Source organism: Chinchilla lanigera, unplaced genomic scaffold (assembly GCF_000276665.1).
Source record: "Chinchilla lanigera isolate Chin_1 unplaced genomic scaffold, ChiLan1.0 scaffold00021, whole genome shotgun sequence".
Taxonomy (NCBI): Eukaryota; Metazoa; Chordata; class Mammalia; order Rodentia; family Chinchillidae; genus Chinchilla; species Chinchilla lanigera.
The window spans coordinates 15,792,604-15,812,539 of NW_004955422.1; the positions used below are offsets into that span (position 1 = coordinate 15,792,604).

The 19,936-nt window shown below is 51.7% G+C and overlaps 1 protein-coding gene across 3 annotated transcripts in view; it reads left to right on the plus strand.

Annotated features, from left to right (window-relative positions):
• Shank2 (SH3 and multiple ankyrin repeat domains 2) overlaps positions 1–19,936 on the plus strand; it is a 522,268-nt gene that overhangs the window by 496,804 nt on the left and 5,528 nt on the right. The window contains exons 19-22 of one of the 3 annotated variants that reach the window (XM_013514156.1): positions 4,471–4,601; positions 6,450–6,561; positions 7,491–7,511; positions 8,936–11,342. In XM_013514156.1, the coding sequence (XP_013369610.1) occupies positions 4,471–4,601; positions 6,450–6,561; positions 7,491–7,511; positions 8,936–11,342 (2,671 nt within the window). The remainder of the gene's footprint in view (positions 1–4,470; positions 4,602–6,449; positions 6,562–7,490; positions 7,512–8,935; positions 11,343–19,936) is intronic. The other 2 variants (XM_013514155.1, XM_013514157.1) reach the window with 2 other exon arrangements.

Sequence of the window (19,936 nt, forward strand, 5' to 3'; positions counted from 1 at the left end):
TTCCTCCCTGAGAAATGTGGCTGTGACACCCCAATCAGCCTGACAAACACACCGTCTCCCTCCCAAGCTACTCTTCCTGACACCCAGAAGTTTACAATTTATGGCCCATCAGCAACACATCTGTCTTCTGAAGAGATCCTAAGTTTGCTTAGAGAATTAAAGCACGGGTCACTGCTGGAGCATTCATCAGCTCATTAGCCGGTTGTTTTTCTTAAGACTTGACAGTTTTCAAATCTGTCTGCAGGATTGTTTTCAGTCACCAAGTACTTCATTTTACCACTGCAGGGGGCTGGACTCAATAATCCTCTTCATCCAGTTCTTGAATAGACACCCAGCTCCAAGCTTTTGTAAATCAAGCCTAATCCTCACGAGCCAGCCAGCACAAAATGGGAAACAGGAATTTGCAGTCTCACGTTTTTCTTAAAGGTCTTCACGTTCCAGTAAACAAGACTTCACAGATGGGGGCTGAGTAGTCAGGCCACCAGCTCCCATTGGTCAGCAAATCAGAAGATGGGGGTGGCTCTCTAGTCATCTGAATCCCACTAACAATACAAACTAACTTTCAAAGGAACAGTAGCCCTGGCCTTACATCCTCCATAAACCAGGTTGTTCTCATGGTTCTGTGGGTTAGGAGTAGAGCCAGAAGACACAAGGTGCCAGGTGTGGTGGTGCATGCCTGTAATCCCAGCACTTGGGAGGCTGAGGCAAGAGGATCTTTGCCAGTTCAAGACCAGCCTGGGCTACAAAGTGAGCTCAAGGCCAGCCTGAACTGCCTAGTGAGACCTTGTCTCAAAAAGACAAAAAATAAATAAACAAACAGAAGGCACAAGGTTTAAACAGACACCAGGATGGTCCACATTCAAGATGGCCATGGTTCCAGGGGATGCACCTCCTATGACATGACCGTGCCAGCCATCCTGACATAAGGTGAGGATGGTGTCCTGACTTCATGGGCCCTCCCACAGTGTTCTCCAATCAGCTAGGTGAAGCAGATCATTCTGATGGTAATCCTAGAGATTTTCAAATAAGTGTTTTGTTGCCATGGCCCAACAGAGCTAGGTACCCATCTAGATAGCAGGCAGGGCCCGGTGAATTTCACTTGAGCTCAAGCTACTGCCTGGTCCCACAGTCCCCACCTGCATGGCCTGAAGCATATCTCTGACCCACAAACTGTTTTCTCTGTGAAATGGGACCCTTCCTCCTCGCCCCCCATCCCGAAGTTTATAACCAGGTACTATGAAGGGAAATGGGATGAAAAGCTGAATTCCTGCCAGAGTCAAGGACTGCTGTTACCGATTGTGACACTCTTGACTCACCTAGGCACCCCATCCTTTGGTATATTTTTAGGGTGCCTGCCACAGGCCTCACAACGCTCAGATCCCATCCTGCTTCTTTAGGGCACTTGAAGGGTCCAGGTGGTGCCCCAGGATGCCAGGCCATGTACCTCCAGTGCTGTATGTAAGTGGGCATGAGCTCACCCTATCAGTTCGAGAGCTTAATCCCAAAGAAACAAACTCACAGCTTCTGGGAGGTCTCAGTGAAGAATCAGAGCGTCTCTGAGACTCAGCACCTCAACTCAGCCACAGGAGAGTTGCTCCTGCTGTGCTCCTCACCCACAACGTGCCAGACACATCCCCACACAGCAAGCCCTGGCCACCAGGGTCCCATACCCAGGGCCTTCCAACAGGGTCATAGCCCTCTGCATCTTACATCTGTCACTTCCATTGGTGCTCGAAGCTGAAAACCTTCCCTTGCTTGAGCACCCAGCCCCACCTGCCTCCTTCAGCGACTGAACTCAAGCAGCCCAGAAGCCAGGTGTTCCTTGGACCTCTCCCAGATCTCAAGTTAGTGGGTCCTGGCCCAGACACGTCCAGGACATGCAGCCCCGGGCCCTGGACTCTGCACAACAATGTGTACAGATGGGAGGCAGCTGGGTTCTTCAGCTGTCCCACAGCCCTCCATCTGGAAGGCCCCATAATGTTCTGTGGGAATGCAGTCACTCCTCCCTATCTTGGTACATGCCGTCTGGGTTCACGTTAGGGGCTTCGGTTCCCCAGGCCTCACCCTCACGGGAGGCAGAACAGGGGCCAGGGCCAGTACCATGGAAAAGAGTTAGGGGCTGTCAGCATTCTGCAAGGTTCTGTCCTGGGTCTCACTGCAGTGGTGGGATATAGCATCTTGATCCTAGAAAGATCTTGGCCCTGTCTTGGAGAAAGACACTCTTAGGCCACTAACAGCCATATCGTAGCTGAAACAAAGCCAAGGAGTTAGTGCCAAGGGGCCTATATTCTAGGGACAGACCAAGTTTGACCTATGTGCCCAGGGCTGGCTCATCAGGGCAGGATCCCATACATCACCAGAACCTAAGCCAAGGGGCAGTGATTTCCAGCAAACAGGCATGGTGGTGGCACAGGAAACCTATGTTCAATACCAGTCATCACAGGATATATATGAATCCCAGCCCAGACTTACAAAGGAAAGGTTTCTCAGAGAAAGCAGATGGCTGAGATGGCAGCATGTGGGCACAGGTGACATGGCACAGGGAGGAAGAAAAGCCACGCAGTAGATGCTCTAGCAAGAAGAGATGGGCCCTAGAGGATGAGGGCCAGGGCCCTGGACACAGGTGAAGGTGCCCCCACTGCCAGCAGCAACAAGGTTGGGCACTGCTTATCAAACCTGGGCTGTCCCAGAGAGGCACGTGTTCGCTATGCACAGGGGAAATCTGTGCTTCCCAAAGAACCAGAGAGGACACTGTGAGAGACATGTGCAGAAGGCTGGGTCAGCCTGCAAGCCCAGTCAGCTGGATGAGGGTGAAGGAAGCAAGAACCTGAGAGCACTTGCTGGTCTCACTGGGGTGGGGCCAGCAGAGAAAGGGCTGAAGTCCTCCTTGCCCTGCATGATTTATGTAACATCCTACTAGCAAGTAAACCTAGATAATGGTGCAGACCAGGGTGGCAGAACTTCCCCTAAAGGGCTAGTGACCATTCAGGCTCTGTGGGCCACGTGGTCTCTTGCACATCCTTCCTCTTCTTTGCAATCTCTACAAATCCGAAAACCTCTCTGAGGCTAAGGACATGTGAGAGCTGGTAAGGCCAGGATTTGGCTTGCAGCCATTGCTTACAGACTCCTGGAATCTGGCACCTTGTGTGGAATTAGTTATCTTCCACCAAGTCAGAGTTATGAGGGCATTGGCTGCTCTGAAAGGTCAAGAGATCATGACATGTGTCAGCCAGTCCCCACCCTGAAACACTCCCTTCCCTCTCCCATGCGCGTCTCTGTGTGTGTGTGTGTGTGACAGAGAGAGAGAGAAAGAGAGTGTGTGTGTGTGTGTGTGGCTGTTGGATCTGGCCCATCTTCTCAGGTGTTGGTGCTTTCATCCTGGGCTTCTTTGACCAGTGCTGCAGCTCTAGGGAATTCTGCCAGTGCATCAGCTCATCTTAAGAAGCCACCTTTGCAAGTGGCTACCATAGTACTATCTTGAGAAACAACTTGGAGACATGGCCTTCTCGCCTGAATTCAGAGGGAGCCAGCAGACTTCAGGAACAGGCTGGAGTTGCTGAAAGGTCTTGGGCTCAGACACAGAATGTTCTGAATGGCCTACTGCTCCTGCACCTACCTCATCCTGCCCAGAATGCTCATGAGGAGCACAACTAGGCTCGGCTAGGGCTCTTCCCAAGTGCATGAGGGCAGGGCCAGGGGCACTCTGTATCTTAGTGAACAGGGTCCTGTGCTCGAACAGCCTGAGAAAGGCCCTTTTATCTGATCTCAGATCTCCCAGAGGCAGAGCCAGGCATCAGGCCAGTTCTAGGATACATTTCAGTTTTCAAATTAGAACAGGTTATGTTTTAAATTTCCTCTTTTAAACATTTCTAATTTCTAAGGGTTACTTAAACCTTTGGCTTTCTTTTCCACGAGAAAATAGTGATGTTCCACTGTGGGGAGAACAGGAACTTCCTTACACAACACGTGCCAACATCTGGGGCTTCTGGCACCCACCCTGAATTCCTAAGTGCATACTATCAAAGCCCCAGCTTCAGGTGCAGTCTCTGTCTTGGAAACTGCATTTAGTTACAAAAGGGAACTATGATTTGGGGTCACTTTTTAAAGCTCCAAAAGTTAGTTCATACCAAAAAAGATAAATTCCACTAGTGAGAGTAAAGTTAGTCTCTGAAGAAAGGTCATATAGAGCTCCAAGGCCCTGGGGGCACAGTGCTGCCCAGGGAGGAGGCCAAGTTTTTGAGTCTTCTAGACCATCTGTGTCCAGGTCACCCTGGGGCTAGAGGTCTGGGGGACTAAAGGTGCTCTGGCAGGAATGCATGGGACAGGGAGAGATGCGTGCATGCTCCCTACATGACGGGCCTACCTGCAATTTCAGGCACTGGAGCAGTTGCTGTACTTCCGCACTCTGCTAACTACATTCACCCTCCTGATTGCGCTACGGCCATTCTAATCCCCATGGTTATGTTGCAGATAAACCAGAAGAGATAGTTCCGGCCCCGAAACCTTCCCGGACTGCTGAGAATGTGGCCGTGGAGTCAAGAGTGGCGACCATCAAGCAGCGGCCCACCAGCCGGTGTTTTCCAGCGGTCTCAGATATGAATGTGAGTAGTTGTGCCCCTGGGAATGTGGGCTCAGGGGCTAGGATGGACTGGAAAGCAGTCAGGCAGTGCTCAGCATGGATACAGAGGGAGGTCTCAGAATGAAAGTCCACACATGCAAGCTCAGAGCCAAATCCAAGGGGTCACAGGATGAATACCCTATTCCAGTGCAGACCTGCAGTGTGGGCACAGACCAGCTGGAGCCCACGCCTCATTTGTCCTGCATTCCCAGCTCTATTACTCAGCCCCTTGAGCCTTGAGGGTGTCCCTCCACATATTCAGTTGAAGTTCTGTGAGCCGTGGACATAAAGAACCGTGGCAGTAGATCTCAGACACAAGGATCTGAGCTCCTCATTACTCCAGGATAAAAGAGGCTGTCTGGCCTGCATTGCAGGCAGAGGTCCTCTGCAAGCACAGCCTCCACAGAAACATCTAACCAAGACTGAGACTGGGCTCAGGTCAGGTACCTGTACAGCGCCTCCCTCCCCAGCCATCAGGTGTGATCCTCCCTGCTGATACCCTGCCCCCAGCATGTCCTGGAAAATTCAAGGCCTCTTATACCTCTGGGTTACTTCTCACTTTCCCACAGGCAGCCAGCTATCAGTGCCCCCTCTTGGTTCCTGGAGCCAGGCCCAAACACTACCTGTTATGGTTACTTAGCTTACTATTTTCTTTGGTCCAATTTCAAGTTGGCTCAGTTTAATCTAGCCTTTTTAAACAACACCACCCACAAATATCATAGTTTTGACTTGAGAGTTATGTGACATTAAAATAAACACTGTTAACAATTCAAATACAAGTGTTCACTTCAGCCTTCACCCTTCACCTCCAGAACTTCACGAGGTGACACCCCTATTCCTTGACATACCCACACATGACCTCCCTAGTCCTAGATAGTCTCCAACCCCTGACTGGTCCTGTGAGGTAGGTGCCCTTGACCTCCCAAGGGCCAAGTTCTGGCTTCTCTCCCCATACTCAGGGCTATAGGGTGAGATGGACAGAGAGTACGGTGCCTGGGCAGGACTGCCTCCATGCCAGGATCATGAAAGTGTGCACATAAATATGTTGCCAGTGAAGGTCTGCATCTCGATTTTTCTGAGCCCCTCTGCAAGTGGCAGAGCACTGGTCGTCCACACGTTTCAGTTCTGCAGATAAAGCAGTGCCAGTGGAAGGGGTGAGGGGACAGGCTGAGGTATGCAGGCAGTCTACCTTCAAGATGGACCACAGAACTCTCAGGCCTTCCTCGAACAGGCCCAAGGAAAGAGGAGGTTGGCAACAGCTTCCTCCCATGTGCTGAGTGCCACAGTCCAGAAAAATCCCACAGCTCACTCGAGCGAGCCAGCGCAACTCACAAACCGCACAATGTATGGAACCGGTCACCTTCATGCATACTATGGGACATACTGGTCTTTTTTAGTGGAGGAAAACAAAGGTTCTGGCTTGAGGACTCAGCCAAGATCACAGGGCATATGGAGAGCCAGACTGTGGGCCCAGGCCAGATCCCACTGCTCTGTGCTCTTTCCCACAGGACATCTATCCTGGCCCTATTCTCTCAGGGATATACCTGTCCAGTTTGTCTAGTGAATGATGTCAGAGTGACCACAGCTCCTCAGAGCAGGGCCTGCTGGCACCTCACACTATCAGTGCTAAGGGGCAAGGCTCAGGAAGGGCTCTTCATGGGTTCACAGTGCTGGCTGTGAGGAGTCACTAGACACTAGACACTTTACATTGCTCCCGGGGAAGCCAGTGACCAGGACCTGCTGTGTCCAGCGCTCCCTTGCTGCCCTCTAGCCATCACCATGGGAGTGGGCTGGCCAGGGCCATGTCTCACCCTGGCTTTTGGGTTTGCAGTCCGTGTATGAACGCCAGGGGATCGCTGTGATGACACCCACTGTTCCTGGGAGCCCAAAAGGCCCATTTCTGGGCCTCCCTCGAGGTACGATGCGAAGGCAGAAATCGATAGGTAAGAAGCGTGACCTTCACCCGAAGAAGTTGCCCCTTGGCTTTCATACTCAGCCCTCAGATCCCCTAGGGAGTTCTTGCCTCTGGTCCCCCCCAGGTTGCCCTGGCATCCTTGCCCTCCCAATCTCCATGAGGCCTATCCACCAAAAAGGCAGGCACCTGGCCTTGCCTGCTTGGTACCCATTTGAACATAGGAGGGTATGAACCTTTCCACTCCAATGGATACAAAAATCCAGTGTGGGTTCTCTTAATTCTGAAGCCAGTTTATTTGGGACAATACCAGTGCGGTGAAGGGGACCAAATGCCAGGAAGGACAGTGAGGGGAGGACAGGGTGGGCAGGGTGAGTGGACTCCCTACGGTCCTAAATTCGTAGGATGAGCTCAATGGACATACTTCTCCGGGTGGCTGGGTCAGGTTCTTGAACTCTAATGAAACCATGTATTCTGTTGTAGAAAATGGCTTACCTTCCTTGTAACATCCCAGTCATTCCCACAGACTCTGTGACAGGCCTAAGTAAAGTGGACCTCTTCAGACAGTTCTTTTGGGAGTGAATCCAGCATTGCCTTTATCATGTAAACTCTCCTAGAAGCCAAGGCCACTGCCAGACATAGTGAATCCTTGCTATATAAATTGAAGAGTGTGTGCAGCTGCTCCCCCGTACTCCAGCCTTGCCCAGCCTGCCCAGGAAACAGGGTTCTGTGTATCTGGAACCACCTCCTGGCAGTGCTGCTAGAGGCAGGACTCGTTTGTTCTGGTTTGAGGAGGATGGCAGTAAGCAGCAGCTAAGCATTAGGTGACCGTGGTGGTGTCTGCTGCTCGTCAAGCTTGCCCACTCCCTACATACTCCAGGCCTCTGGCGAAGCTGCACACACACCATGTTGTATGACTGCATCCTTACTGGTTAATAACAATTGATTTCCTCCTGTCAGACAGCAGAATCTTTCTATCAGGTTAGTGAATGCCTCCAGTTTGAAATCTGTAATTTGAATGTACCCCAGTTTACTGTATAAGGTGTATTCTTAAATTATTACTCCTTGGGAACTTCAATGTCAGGCAACCAACACATAGCAAATGGTCAACGCAGATGCCTTTAGCAACCAATCATGACAATGCCAAATTATCCTCCCACAAGGAGTACGTTAAATTTGGAATACCCTTATCAAGTGGAAGTTTTCATTGGAATAAATGATTGTAGTTTGTCTTAGGAATTTTTTTTAATTTCAAATAATTCGTTTTGTTGCCTCTGAAAACCTGCATGCCCCCATGAGACCCTGGTCCTTGGTGTCACTGTGTGTGTTGCTTCTGTCCGTGTGTTCATGTCTTAGACTGCTGCACAGTCTGTAGTCACACCAGTCGGCACACCCAAAGGATATTCAGATGGTACTACAACCACCATAGGCCTCAGCCACCCTCAACATCCACGTATTTCCATTAGTCACGTCTCAGAACATGGCTTTGATCTGTGCCAAATCAGCTGAACTTGGGCCCTGGCTGACCAGTGACATGCCATACCACTCCACCCAGCTCTGGAGGGTCCAGTTCAGACTAGCATGGAGCTCACCAAGCACTGCTCAGTATCTTGCTCCTGTGTGGACAGAATGAAGTCATTAGTTAGAGGGATCAAGGCTCACCTCCCTCATGGGCATGTTCCAGAACCAAAATGGCCCTTCCCCCAAGCCAGACACCTCACAGCCCTCTTGGTGAGAACCCAGGGACTCCAGTATATACATAGAGCCCTACATACAGCCCAGACAAGCCAGGTGACAATGCCTCTTCTCAGTATGCACAGGACCCCAACAGGCAGACATGCACATATGGGCAGGAGCATCAGTACTCAGAAGCCACCTGAACAGCAGCATAGTCCTTGGCTCCGTGTACCATGTGAGCAAATGCCTTCAGCAAATGCCTTGTGCCCTCCAAAGTGATCACCTCAGGCCTCCAGAAGCACTTGTCAAGTCTGAAAGGGACAAGGAAGGAAGGCTCTTGGCCTAGCTAGCTCATTCCACCACGAGAGTGCACTCACCCTGACAGATACACACACACGCACATTCGGCCACGAGGAGCCTTGGCAGCTGAGGTTCAGCCTAGAGAGCTGCACACAGCCTGGCATCAGACCCTTGCTGCCCTGACCTTGTGCTGGATACCACATGTCCTGGAGAACGGCTCACTGCACCCCCTATACCTGTTTTCTTTCTTCTTGTTTTTTGGCTCAAAGTGGGCCATATAACTAACCTCTCAGTATTGTGGCTTGTGCTGTGTTTCGTAACAAGTGTACAGTGTCTAAGTTTGTGGAGATGTGGATTGCACAATCCTAAAAACTTTAGCAGGGTATTGCTTCTTGCAATTTAAAACTAAACCTGTTTTCTACTCATAGGAATAACAGAGGAAGAACGACAATTTCTGGCCCCTCCGATGCTGAAATTCACCAGAAGCCTGTCCATGCCAGACACCTCTGAGGATATTCCCCCTCCACCACAGTCTGTGCCCCCGTCTCCACCACCACCTTCCCCCACCACCTACAACTGCCCCAAGTCCCCGACTCCAAGAGTCTACGGGACGATTAAGCCTGCATTCAATCCGAATTCCGCTGCCAAGGTGTCTCCTGCCACTAGGTCCGACACAGTGGCTACCATGATGAGGGAAAAGGGGATGTTCTACAGGAGAGAGCTGGACCGCTACTCCCTGGACTCTGAAGACCTCTACAGTCGGAATGCCACTCCCCAGGCCACCTTCCGCACCAAGCGGGGCCAGATGCCTGAGAACCCATACTCAGAAGTAGGGAAGATCGCAAGCAAGGCTGTCTACGTGCCTGCCAAGCCTGCCAGGCGGAAGGGCATGCTGGTGAAGCAGTCCAATGTGGAGGACAGCCCCGAGAAGACGTGCTCCATCCCCATCCCCACCATCATTGTCAAGGAGCCCTCCACCAGCAGCAGTGGCAAGAGCAGCCAGGGAAGCAGCATGGAAATTGACCCCCAGGCCACAGAGCCACCGGGCCAGCTGCGGCCTGATGACAGCTTGACCGTCAGCAGCCCCTTTGCTGCTGCCATTGCTGGGGCTGTCCGTGACCGGGAGAAGCGGCTAGAAGCCAGGAGGAACTCCCCAGCCTTCCTCTCCACCGACCTAGGGGATGAGGATGTGGGTCTGGGCCCGCCCGTCCCTCGGGTGCGGCCCTCCAAGTTCCCTGAGGAGGGCGGATTTGGCGATGAGGATGGCTCTGAGCAGCTGGTGTCCCCCACACCAGGAGCATCACCAAGGGAGCCTGAAAACCACTTTATGGGAGGTGGTGAGGCTGGTGCTCAGGGAGAGGCTGGGAGGCCCCTGAATTCTGCATCCAAAGCCAAGGGGCCTGAAGGCAGCCCAGCAGGACCCCCCAAGAGCAGCAGCACAGCCAGCCCTGAGAATTACGTCCATCCACTCACTGGACGGCTGCTTGATCCCAGCTCCCCGCTGGCCCTGGCACTGTCCGCAAGGGACCGAGCCATGAAGGAGTCGCAGCAAGGGCCCAAGGGGGAGGCCCCCAAGGCTGACCTCAACAAACCTCTCTACATCGATACCAAAATGCGGCCCAGCGTGGAAGCTGGCTTCCCTCCAGTCACCAGGCAGAATACCCGGGGACCCTTGCGGCGGCAGGAGACAGAAAACAAGTACGAGATGGACCTAAGCAAGGACCGGAGAGGCGAGGACAAAAAGAACATGCTGATCAACATCGTGGACACGGCGCAGCAAAAGTCAGCTGGCCTGCTGATGGTGCATACTGTGGACGCCGCCAAGACAGCTGGGCCCCTAGAGGAGGAAGAGGAAAGAGAGGATGTGGACATAAAGCCAGACCACTTGCCCTCCACAGTGCCAGAAGGCGTTTCCGAAACCGAAGGTGCTTTACAGATCTCCGCTGCCCCCGAGCCCGCCGCCACTCCTGGCAGGACCATTGTGGCGGCAGGCTCCATGGAAGAGGCAGTGGTTTTGCCATTCCGCATCCCTCCTCCCCCTCTGGCATCCGTGGACTTGGATGAGGATTTTATTTTTACAGAGCCATTGCCTCCTCCCCTGGAATTTGCAAATAGTTTTGATATCCCCGATGACCGTGCTGCTTCTGTCCCCGCTCCCACTGACTTGGCAAAGCAGAAGAAAAGTGACAGCCCCCCATCCCCTTCGTGGAACTCTGGCCAGCCAGCCAGCTCCACAGATAGCAAGAAGCCAGCCAGCCTCTCAAACTGTCTGCCCACCTCGTTCCTGCCACCCCCCGAGAGCTTTGACGCGGTCACTGACTCCGGGATCGAGGAGGTGGACAGCCGGAGCAGCAGCGACCACCATCTCGAGACAACCAGCACCATCTCCACAGTGTCCAGCATCTCGACCCTGTCGTCTGAAGGCGGGGAGAGCATGGACACCTGCACGGTCTATGCAGACGGGCAGGCGTTTGTGGTCGACAAGCCCCCCGTACCTCCAAAGCCAAAAATGAAGCCCATAATTCATAAAAGCAACGCACTTTATCAAGATGCGCTCCTAGAAGAGGAAGTAGACAGCTTTGTCATCCCCCCACCTGCGCCCCCGCCCCCACCAGGCAGCACCCAGCCCGGGATGGCAAAGGTCATCCAGCCAAGGACCTCCAAGTTGTGGGGTGATGTCACGGAGGTCAAAAGCCCGATTCTCTCAGGCCCAAAAGCAAATGTCATTAGCGAATTGAACTCAATCTTACAACAAATGAACCGAGAGAAATCGGCAAAGCCAGGGGAAGGACTGGATTCACCGGCAGGAGCCAAGTCTGCCAGCCTCCCTCCCAGGTAAGTCTGCAGTTGGCTTGGGCGCATACTGTCACGTGCTGACCAAGAAAAGCCGCTGGGGAATAACCCAGCAGCTGCACTTAGGGGTTTTGCATCACCTTGATGCTGCCCACCCAGTCAGGCATAACCACGTTTCCTGTGTCATCCTGGACAGCGGGACCGCACAGTGAAGGCAGGACATGCTGCTCCCTCCCTAAGATGCACAATGAAAAGAGGTCACACACAGCCATCCCAACTTTCAGAGGGGCTCAGCTCTCTTCTTGGCACTCTCAGACCTTTGCCAGGACCACAGTGAGGCTGGGTTGCACCTCGCCAAAGCCCAACTGCGCTTTGAGAAGATCAGCCATGCCATGGGGGGCGGGGTGTGAGAGGGTGAGCCGCGTGGCTAGCTTCCCCAACCCCATCACCCTGGGTAGGGCCTGAGGGCCAGGGATACACTGGGTCCCAGCTTTCCTGGTGAATTCAGAGTGAAGCACATGCCTTCCTGCCAACCCACCCTACCTTGAGGTAGACATCATGGAGGAAAAGTCTCTGGCTGTGTCAGCTAACCATTCACAGCATCCTTGGGGTTTAAGTTATTTCCATTGGGACTGAAGGAGGGTGGATGAGGAGTCATTTCTAAACCCAAAAAGCAGCCCCTATGCACATATGCCATACTCTAGAATGGCCCCTCAACCATGTGTTATTTCTGGATGATGTTCACCACAGCCCACTGGCTTCTGCCAGCACTTGTGGTTCTTGGTTTTCTCTCTTCCCTGCGACATGCTGTCTTGCTACTCCCAGGCAGGGTGTTCTTCAGTTTTTCCCACTGATGTTTGGTCTCAGGTTTCATCATTTTGACTAATGAAGTCTTTCTTCATTCTCCTGCTGGGCAGACATCTGATTCCAACAACTAAGTCCATTAATCAGTGATATCACACTGCAGTTGGGTCTTGAGAGGTGGGCGGAGAGCCACAATTTTCTCAGTTACCTTTCACTGTGGATGTTAATAAATTACTTGGATGGGTCCCATTACTCTTCAGAGGAATTATCAATTGGCTGCATGGTAGAGACGTATGTTGATGCCACTGCCTATTAACGGGGCTCCCCGACTACCAATGACATTCAAATAACACCTCCAGGTAGAGAGAAATTTCTCATATGCCCAGCATGTTTCTCAACTGGGTGAGGGAAATGCATTAGGAACTCCGCATTTCTGGTGGATGTGTATGTACATATACATTTGCACCTATTATATACTTAGAAGTCTCAAGGAAATCTTAAAAACAAGTCATTCTGCCTCTTCCCATTATGTAATAATATAGCTCTTTACACTGTCACTGCATATGTAGAAATCACAGGTAAAGCCTCATCTGAATGTTTCACTTTTGCCTGGGGTAGTGTTTATGGCATGAGGGCAAGAGCTAGGTGTTCTAGAGAGGATGGGTGGCTCACCCATGTGCACAGCCAGCAACCACCAGAGACAGGACTCAGGCCAAAGTTTCCAGACTCTTGCCTCCCTTTATTAGCACTGTCTGTGGGACAGAGGGAGCTGAGAGAACAACCCCAGTCCTAGAGGAAAGAATGCACTGGTCAGGCTGGGAGGGCAGCCTCCCCCAAGCCCAGATCCCCTGGGCACATCCACTCAGCGAATAAGGCCGGGGGCCTTATTCCCCAGGGCCTGCCTGAACAGCAGCTGGATAGCCTGCCTCTTTCAGTCACTTCGGGCTACTCAGAGCAGAATGGCATTCCACCCGTGTCTCTGGGGCCTCCCTATCCCAGCACTTCTCTAGGTGGACATGGGCAAGGAGGAGCCTCAAACAGCTATTACCTGGCAGGATCCTGGTGAACTCACTTGAGACAGCAGCTATGTGATCACCCGCACCCCACGCTCCACGGCCAAGAATGGCCACCTCCCAGCTTTATCACAATCAGAACATTAACCAATACCTACAAAACACCTGCCACATGTTGGGCATCTGTTCCCACCTGTACAACCAGCAGGGCCTATAATTATTCCCACTGCAGTCAAGGAAATTCGAGGTCAGAGCAATGAGGCAAAGGCGACAGTGCTGCTTAGCCAGAAGGCATAGATCTAAACCACCCACCCGGGAACCTGGTTCAGAGCTTGACTCCTATCTTCTGGCTGGAGCTAGGGATTACCTTGGAAGGAAGGGCCAACTATCTGATTAACTGTCTGCAGGGCTAGACTGCTGGCAGGATGGCAGTGTTTTTCTTGGGCCTGGGAATTCCCTGTGGCTGATAATAGGCAAGTGCAGTCACTAGATGTCACCAGTACTGCTGAGCAGCCAGAGCCCAATCCAGTCTTTCCTGCTTCCGCCTGAGGGTTACACTCAGACAAGCAATAGGATGGCCCCACGGCCAGAGGGCACAGATGAAGTTCAGTGACTTGGGGCACTAAAGTAAGCACACAGTTCTGACCCTCCTCTTCTGATCGAAAAATCCCACCAGGGTTGGAGGCATACTTTGGAAACGTGAGCTGCATTCAGGGGACATACAAGGTCCAGTTGGGGTGGCAGTCTGTAGAGCCACCAGTGGGGCCCATCCTGCCCCAGATGCCTGCGTATAACAACAGGCAGCACTCCACTTGCTCACGAGATGTCTTGGGGAAAGCTTCCCTTGCTGCGCTCCTACCAGGCTTGGGGTCACCCACACTGGGGCACTCTCAGCCTGGATGTCTCTTTAAATGCAACTAGAAATTCAGAGTTGTGAATTGCCCTGAACAAAATGAGGCTTGAAATTGGATGGAGGGAATTCCTACTGAGGAAAAAGAAGTTTTTCGAGGGAAAATTGAAAACGGGCCATACGTTCTGAAATGATAGACAAGCAGTGGTGCAAAAAATCCCATTTCCATAGAAACAAGTTTCAGTCACTAAGAAAGGGATGATTTTCAGAGTGCATCCTCTGTCATTCACCACAGTGATGGTGAACCTTTTAGAGCTTCCAAAAATAGCACCTGCTGAGGCCCATGTGCCGTAGGTTCATTATGACTAACCCAGGCTGAACGTGACCCTTTAGAGCAGTGATGGAGAACATTTTCGAGCTTTCAATGATAACAGCTGGCTGCGGCACACGTGACAGGTTCGCCACCACTGCTTTAGAGTGACTGTCACCTTTAGATTCTTTCCTAAAATGCTGAGATGAGACTGTCTTTTCTCAGGGGTACAGAAGAAAAGGAGAAAGTTAATTCCCAGATCCCTGCTTTCTTGGGCATATTTGAGAACTTTCTTCTTTTTTTTAATCCTCCCCGGTACCGGAAATCAAACTCACGACCTCGCGCTTGCCAGGCAGGCGCTGTGCCGCTGAGCTAAATCCCCAGCCCCTCTTGGGCATGTTTGATATGAGTTCTTGCTTCTTAGAGCTGCTCCTCAAACTCAGGGATGTGGTAAGATTTGGACATATCTCGATTAAATGTATGTTGTCAAAGGGAAGACAATCAAATAATTTTGTTGTATACATAGTGCTAGAGGCAGCTCTGGACTTGACCTAAAAATCCTGCTGAGACCAGGCCATTCTGGGGCACCCAGCCTGATTATGCCAGGAAATAATGTCATCTCTGGAGAATCTTTAACCAGATCAAAGCAAAGGAAGGAAGCTATGATTTGAGGACTGGGGAGTGTGGGTCTCCAGTAGAAGTTGCTGGTTCTCTCTCTCAGGCAGAACCAAGGCAGCAGTTGCTACCTCACAGGCTTCCCTACCCATCAGTACCTCTGGCTGGACCTCGGCATGTAACCTGGTGCTTGGCAGCCCTTCCTTTGGGACCTCAGAGCCCAGTGAATGACTCTCAACCCACCCACAGCCCTTTGTGCTCTCACACTACAATTGCGTGTGCAAAAGCATCACCAGCAGTTATCAAATGCCCTTCATTTGTTCATGCTTTTTACTTTCAAAGACCTTCGGTACTCTATCGATGCACTTGATCTTCCTTCACAACACTGGCGGTGTTAGGCATGAGCGGAATCCTTGCCATTTTGTGGATCAAGGAGCAGAGCGCCCGGTGCCTTGGTTAAAGTCATACCTCTGGGGACTTACAAATTACCCAACTGTAGACTTGCGAGGCCAGCTGGACACAGTCTTCAAACTTGGACCACAGCCCGGCCCATGGTCTCCTGAGTTCACTGGTCATGAGTTTACCAAGCTGCTGCTTTGTACAAATCCGACACCAGGACTGTGGTGGAGAGAAATGCACTAAGGAGGATGCCAGGACCCTCCAAAGATGGGGAGCAGATCTGGTCATCAATCTTCATTCAATAGTTCCTGGTTGCCCTTTATGTGCCAGACACCACTGATCAAGAAAACATTCAGATGCCTCTTCCTTTGGGGAGTGCAAGCTCTCTAAAGGGAAAATGGACAATAAATACTACACAAGACAAGACAAACCCAAACTGACAAATGTTGCCAAGGAACTAAGATGTTCCAACAGGTTGGTGCTCTGATAAGGAGCTGGCAGGCTGAGAAGTGATATTTGAAAGACTTAAAATATCCAAAAGAGTCAGCTATGCAGAGAACCAGGAGCCCATGCCTTATCCAGAAGCAGAAAGGTGCTTTCTATGCTGACGAGACTGGGCCAGGTGGCAGGGTGGGGCCAAGCCACAAAGAGCAAGGGACATGGCAAAAAATGGGATCAAATTCTGAGAAATAACAGCTATTAGTGCTTGCTGACGTTGCGCATGACCATACTTTTGCTTCCTAAAGATTGCTGAGGCTCCTGTGTGGTCTGAGCATCACCTGACAAGCTGAGAAGGCTGCTCTGGGAGTCCAGGTTTGAGACAAGGGGCCTATGCTCCTGAGATAAGCAGGTAGGCACCAGAGCAAAGTGCCCAAGGAATCCAGGAGACCACAGCCCAGGCTGCCCGTGACCTGGGAGATCCAGATACCATCTTTCCCCAGCCTTCCTGAGGTATAATTGACAAATACCAGATATCATTTTTAAAGCCAGACCAATCTGGTGTTTTTCAACAACACTTCTACGGAAAAGGTCAACTTTGCTTTCACTGAGTCTGTGGGAGGAACAGAGCAGTGAGTGTATGCTTGTGGGGACCCTGTCGCTTCCAACAGAAGGAATGGCACATGCTAGGTGCCTTCTGGATTGCCAGCCCTCAGTGGCGGTCCAGAAGACCCCACTTGGGGATTGCCAGCCCTCAGTGGCGGTCCAGAAGATCCCACTTGGGGTTGGCCTTCTGCTGGCTGAGGCTCAGACTGTACTGGGAAGAACTGTCTCAAAGCACAGGTCCCAGAGGCGCCAGGTCTCCAGCTGTCCAGAGTGTACAGCCTGCTCCCAAGGAGGTGCTCTACCTCGACACACCCCATTTTCCTCCCCTGCCACTGCCCCAGCTCTCCACCAGCACCCACAATATTGTCCTGAGAACCTCTCCATTTTAAAATAAATCAATGTGGGGTTTTTAAAAATTATCTCTGCCCAGATATTGCAATAGCAGACTCCCAAAGTGCCAGGACAATAGAGCTGCTTGGTGGTGGTTTCTTTACCCAGCTGCTCCAAGGCACTTGGCATGTCCTGCACCACCTGATGGGAAGGGGATGGGTGATACCAGTGAAAGGCCCTAGAATTTGCTGTTGGTGTTTTGCTTCTTGGGGATGGTGTTGGAGTCTCTGGCCTGGCAGGAGCGCGTCCCTTAGTCATCAAATAGCAGGTTCAAGTCTCACTCACTTTGCACTTGAAGTGGGAAGCTACCTGGAAAGAACCACAGGTGAGCATTTCTCCATGAAAGCTGGCGGCCATCTCCAGCTGCTGAGGTGTGAGCTCCTAGCGGGGAAACCGGGTCCCTCTGGGAATGGCAGTCCCCTCCCAAGCCTGACTTTGGTCAAGTCACTCCACTTTATCACTTCGTGATAAACGAAGTAGGCAGAGTATCCATAAATTAGTTCTTCAACAGTTAGTTCATGTACCCTATTCTGGGCCAGACTCTGAGGACTGAGACACAGCAGGCCACTCATAGCGTTCAGAACCTGAGTGTAACTGTGCAGCCTAAGAATCTAGGCGCACCGAGGGTTCCCAGTTGCTGACCCATGGGGTAATATACACAGGGTAGAGGGAGAGGCGCCGATGCTAGTCCCAAGGCTACAGACCTGGGGCAGATGTTAATGACTTGGTGCTCTCAGTTCTGCCTCCCCACTTGGGAAGACTTAAAAATAGAGTAACTTAGAAGTACATACCATGCACAACGTGGCTGTTGCTAAAGCCGAATGGTAACTGAAGCACAGAGGAGTGCCTGAGCACAGGAAGGAATCCAAGCTGAAAAGCCTGGAACCCCAGCACCATGCTGGGCCTGAGAAGGACAAAGGAGCACACAGAGCCTTCTCATCTCTGAACAGCCTCTGGCCCACATCACTGTTCCTGAGCCAACCTAAATTTATAAACAGAGGGAAGGCTGCTTGCTTATCCACACCACCATCACCACCACTACCTGTACTGCCTGAGGAAACTGCAGTATGTCCAGAGCTCTTGATTCCCTCTTGGGCTAATTTTTTTTTCTTTAATTTTCTATATGGGTTTGATTTTAAAGGCTACAGAGTGATCATCCAAGAGAGGGTGTGTGTGTGAGTGTTTGTGTGTGTGTGTCTGTTCTAAATCAGGATAATAGATTCCTGTGTGTTCCGCCCAGCAACCAAGTGGTTGCTTAGCAACATAATGATCTGTGCACGAGGGAGGATCCAGTGAATCATATCAATGTGATTAACCAAAAGGGAATCAGGCCACCAAGAAGACACAGGGTGAGCCAGCCAGCTAGCCCATCACTGTGCTCCAACTCTCTGGTCATACTCTTCTGTAGCCACGCTGGGCGGGGGACATGCAGCCCCTAAGAATGTGACCAGGTCTAACACGACACCTCAGCAGTCAGCTGCTGGCCTGTCATCTCCTCATACAGACTTGAAGCAAAGTCCCAGTCCCAGTGGAACAGCCTGCCCCTAGGAGTGTTGATTTATCCTTCCTGAGTTGCGGAAGGAAAAACAGCCCTACAACCAAATTGGGAAATTAACAGGAAGCTGGTTGTCTTCCTTTAAGCAGAGGCCAGCACCCTTCCAGTACTCTGTCCTTTTAAAGTATTTGACATTGTCCCAAGCCAAAGATGGCAAAGTTGTGAACTCCCCCTGTTAACTGTGAAAGTAACACCCATGTTGATTTCCAATTGAAGTTCTGGGCTGCTTAGGCATCAGATTGCCCAGCACCTGTGTCAGGAAGGGAGTGGCTCATACAGAGTCCCAGCCACGGTCTGTACCGCTGCTCTCCCTCCGTCCTCAAAGGAAGATGCTTTTCCTCTTCTTAATTAATTCTTCAGTGCCGTCTCAATCATTCCATTTGTCATTTCCATTTGCTCCATGATGGGTGTTTACAGAAGAGGGTCGTGCTGAAGAGAAGTAAGTGCCGCTGCAGAGATGTGCATGGTCTCCTGTGTGCCACTGTCCCTTGCTCCTGCTGCCCATCCGGGTGTCAGGAGCTCCTTCTGCTTCCTGATGGGCACAGCTGGCTGCAGGGCCCTTCCTTCCCCAAAACAGGCCCAGCCACTCATGGCTGGGTACTTTACGTAGTGTGTGGTGGTGGCACTGCCCAGGCCACAGCAGCTGCTGCCCCTTCAGGTATTAACTGGCCTCTGTTTCATGAGCCTGATAAGCAAACAGGTGGCTTTCCAACAGGATGGCAGAGTAGGCCCCCAGCCTCAAAGTCATGGAACAAGGCAGCTTCAAAGAAAGCACATACATAGCAACCCTAACTCCGCCCCATCTTACCTGAACAAATGTGCTCTTGGAAGATGTTTTCCCACCTTAAAAAAGTCCATCCCCCTGGGCATGGTGGCACACACCTGTAATCCCAGCAATTGGGAAGCTGAGACAGGAGGATCGCCTTGAGTTCAAGGCCACCCTGAACTACACGACGAGACCCTCTCTCAAAAAAAAAAAAAATCCATTGTTTTCCCCAAAAGCCCTTGGTGTGATCTGCACCCTAGATCACCTCTGTTCAGAGAGGTTCCCTACTTACAGGTATTTCAACCATCTTGGCTCAGTTGTGCTACAAAGTGGAAACCATGGGCTCCTCAAACAGGTATCACATCTGCCACCATGCAGGGGCAGAGACGGGCTAGCTTGCTGCAGCACCTGCTCGGGCTAGACCTAAGCCAGCTACCACTGTATCTGAGCAGCACCAGAGAGGGACCTTTTAGGTCTCTTAGGTCCCTACCATATCCTCAACCCACCTCCTCTTGAGAACTTAAACCTAGAGTATCAGTGTGCAGTCCCTTACCACCTGCAAGGCTCCCTAGCCTTTACCCGAGCTGCCTCCAGCCTCACTGGGGTTGCCTCCCACCTGCCAGCATGGCCAGCACACTGGTCCAACTGGCTGCCAGGCCTGAAGAGCCGGGGGAAAGGCTCTACACAGGGCTGTGCATAGGGCTCTCAACCTCCAGGAAGCGGCCTGTGGCACTCGTTACCCAGACATCCCTGGCCCAGAGTGTGCACCTGCCGCCCCCTGAACCCTTCCTACAACAGGACTGATGCTCAAGCCCAAAGCACCGTGCCTTTTCAGGTGTGCACCTCCGTCCTGACCCCAGCATGGGCCATACTTGAAGTATATTCCCACC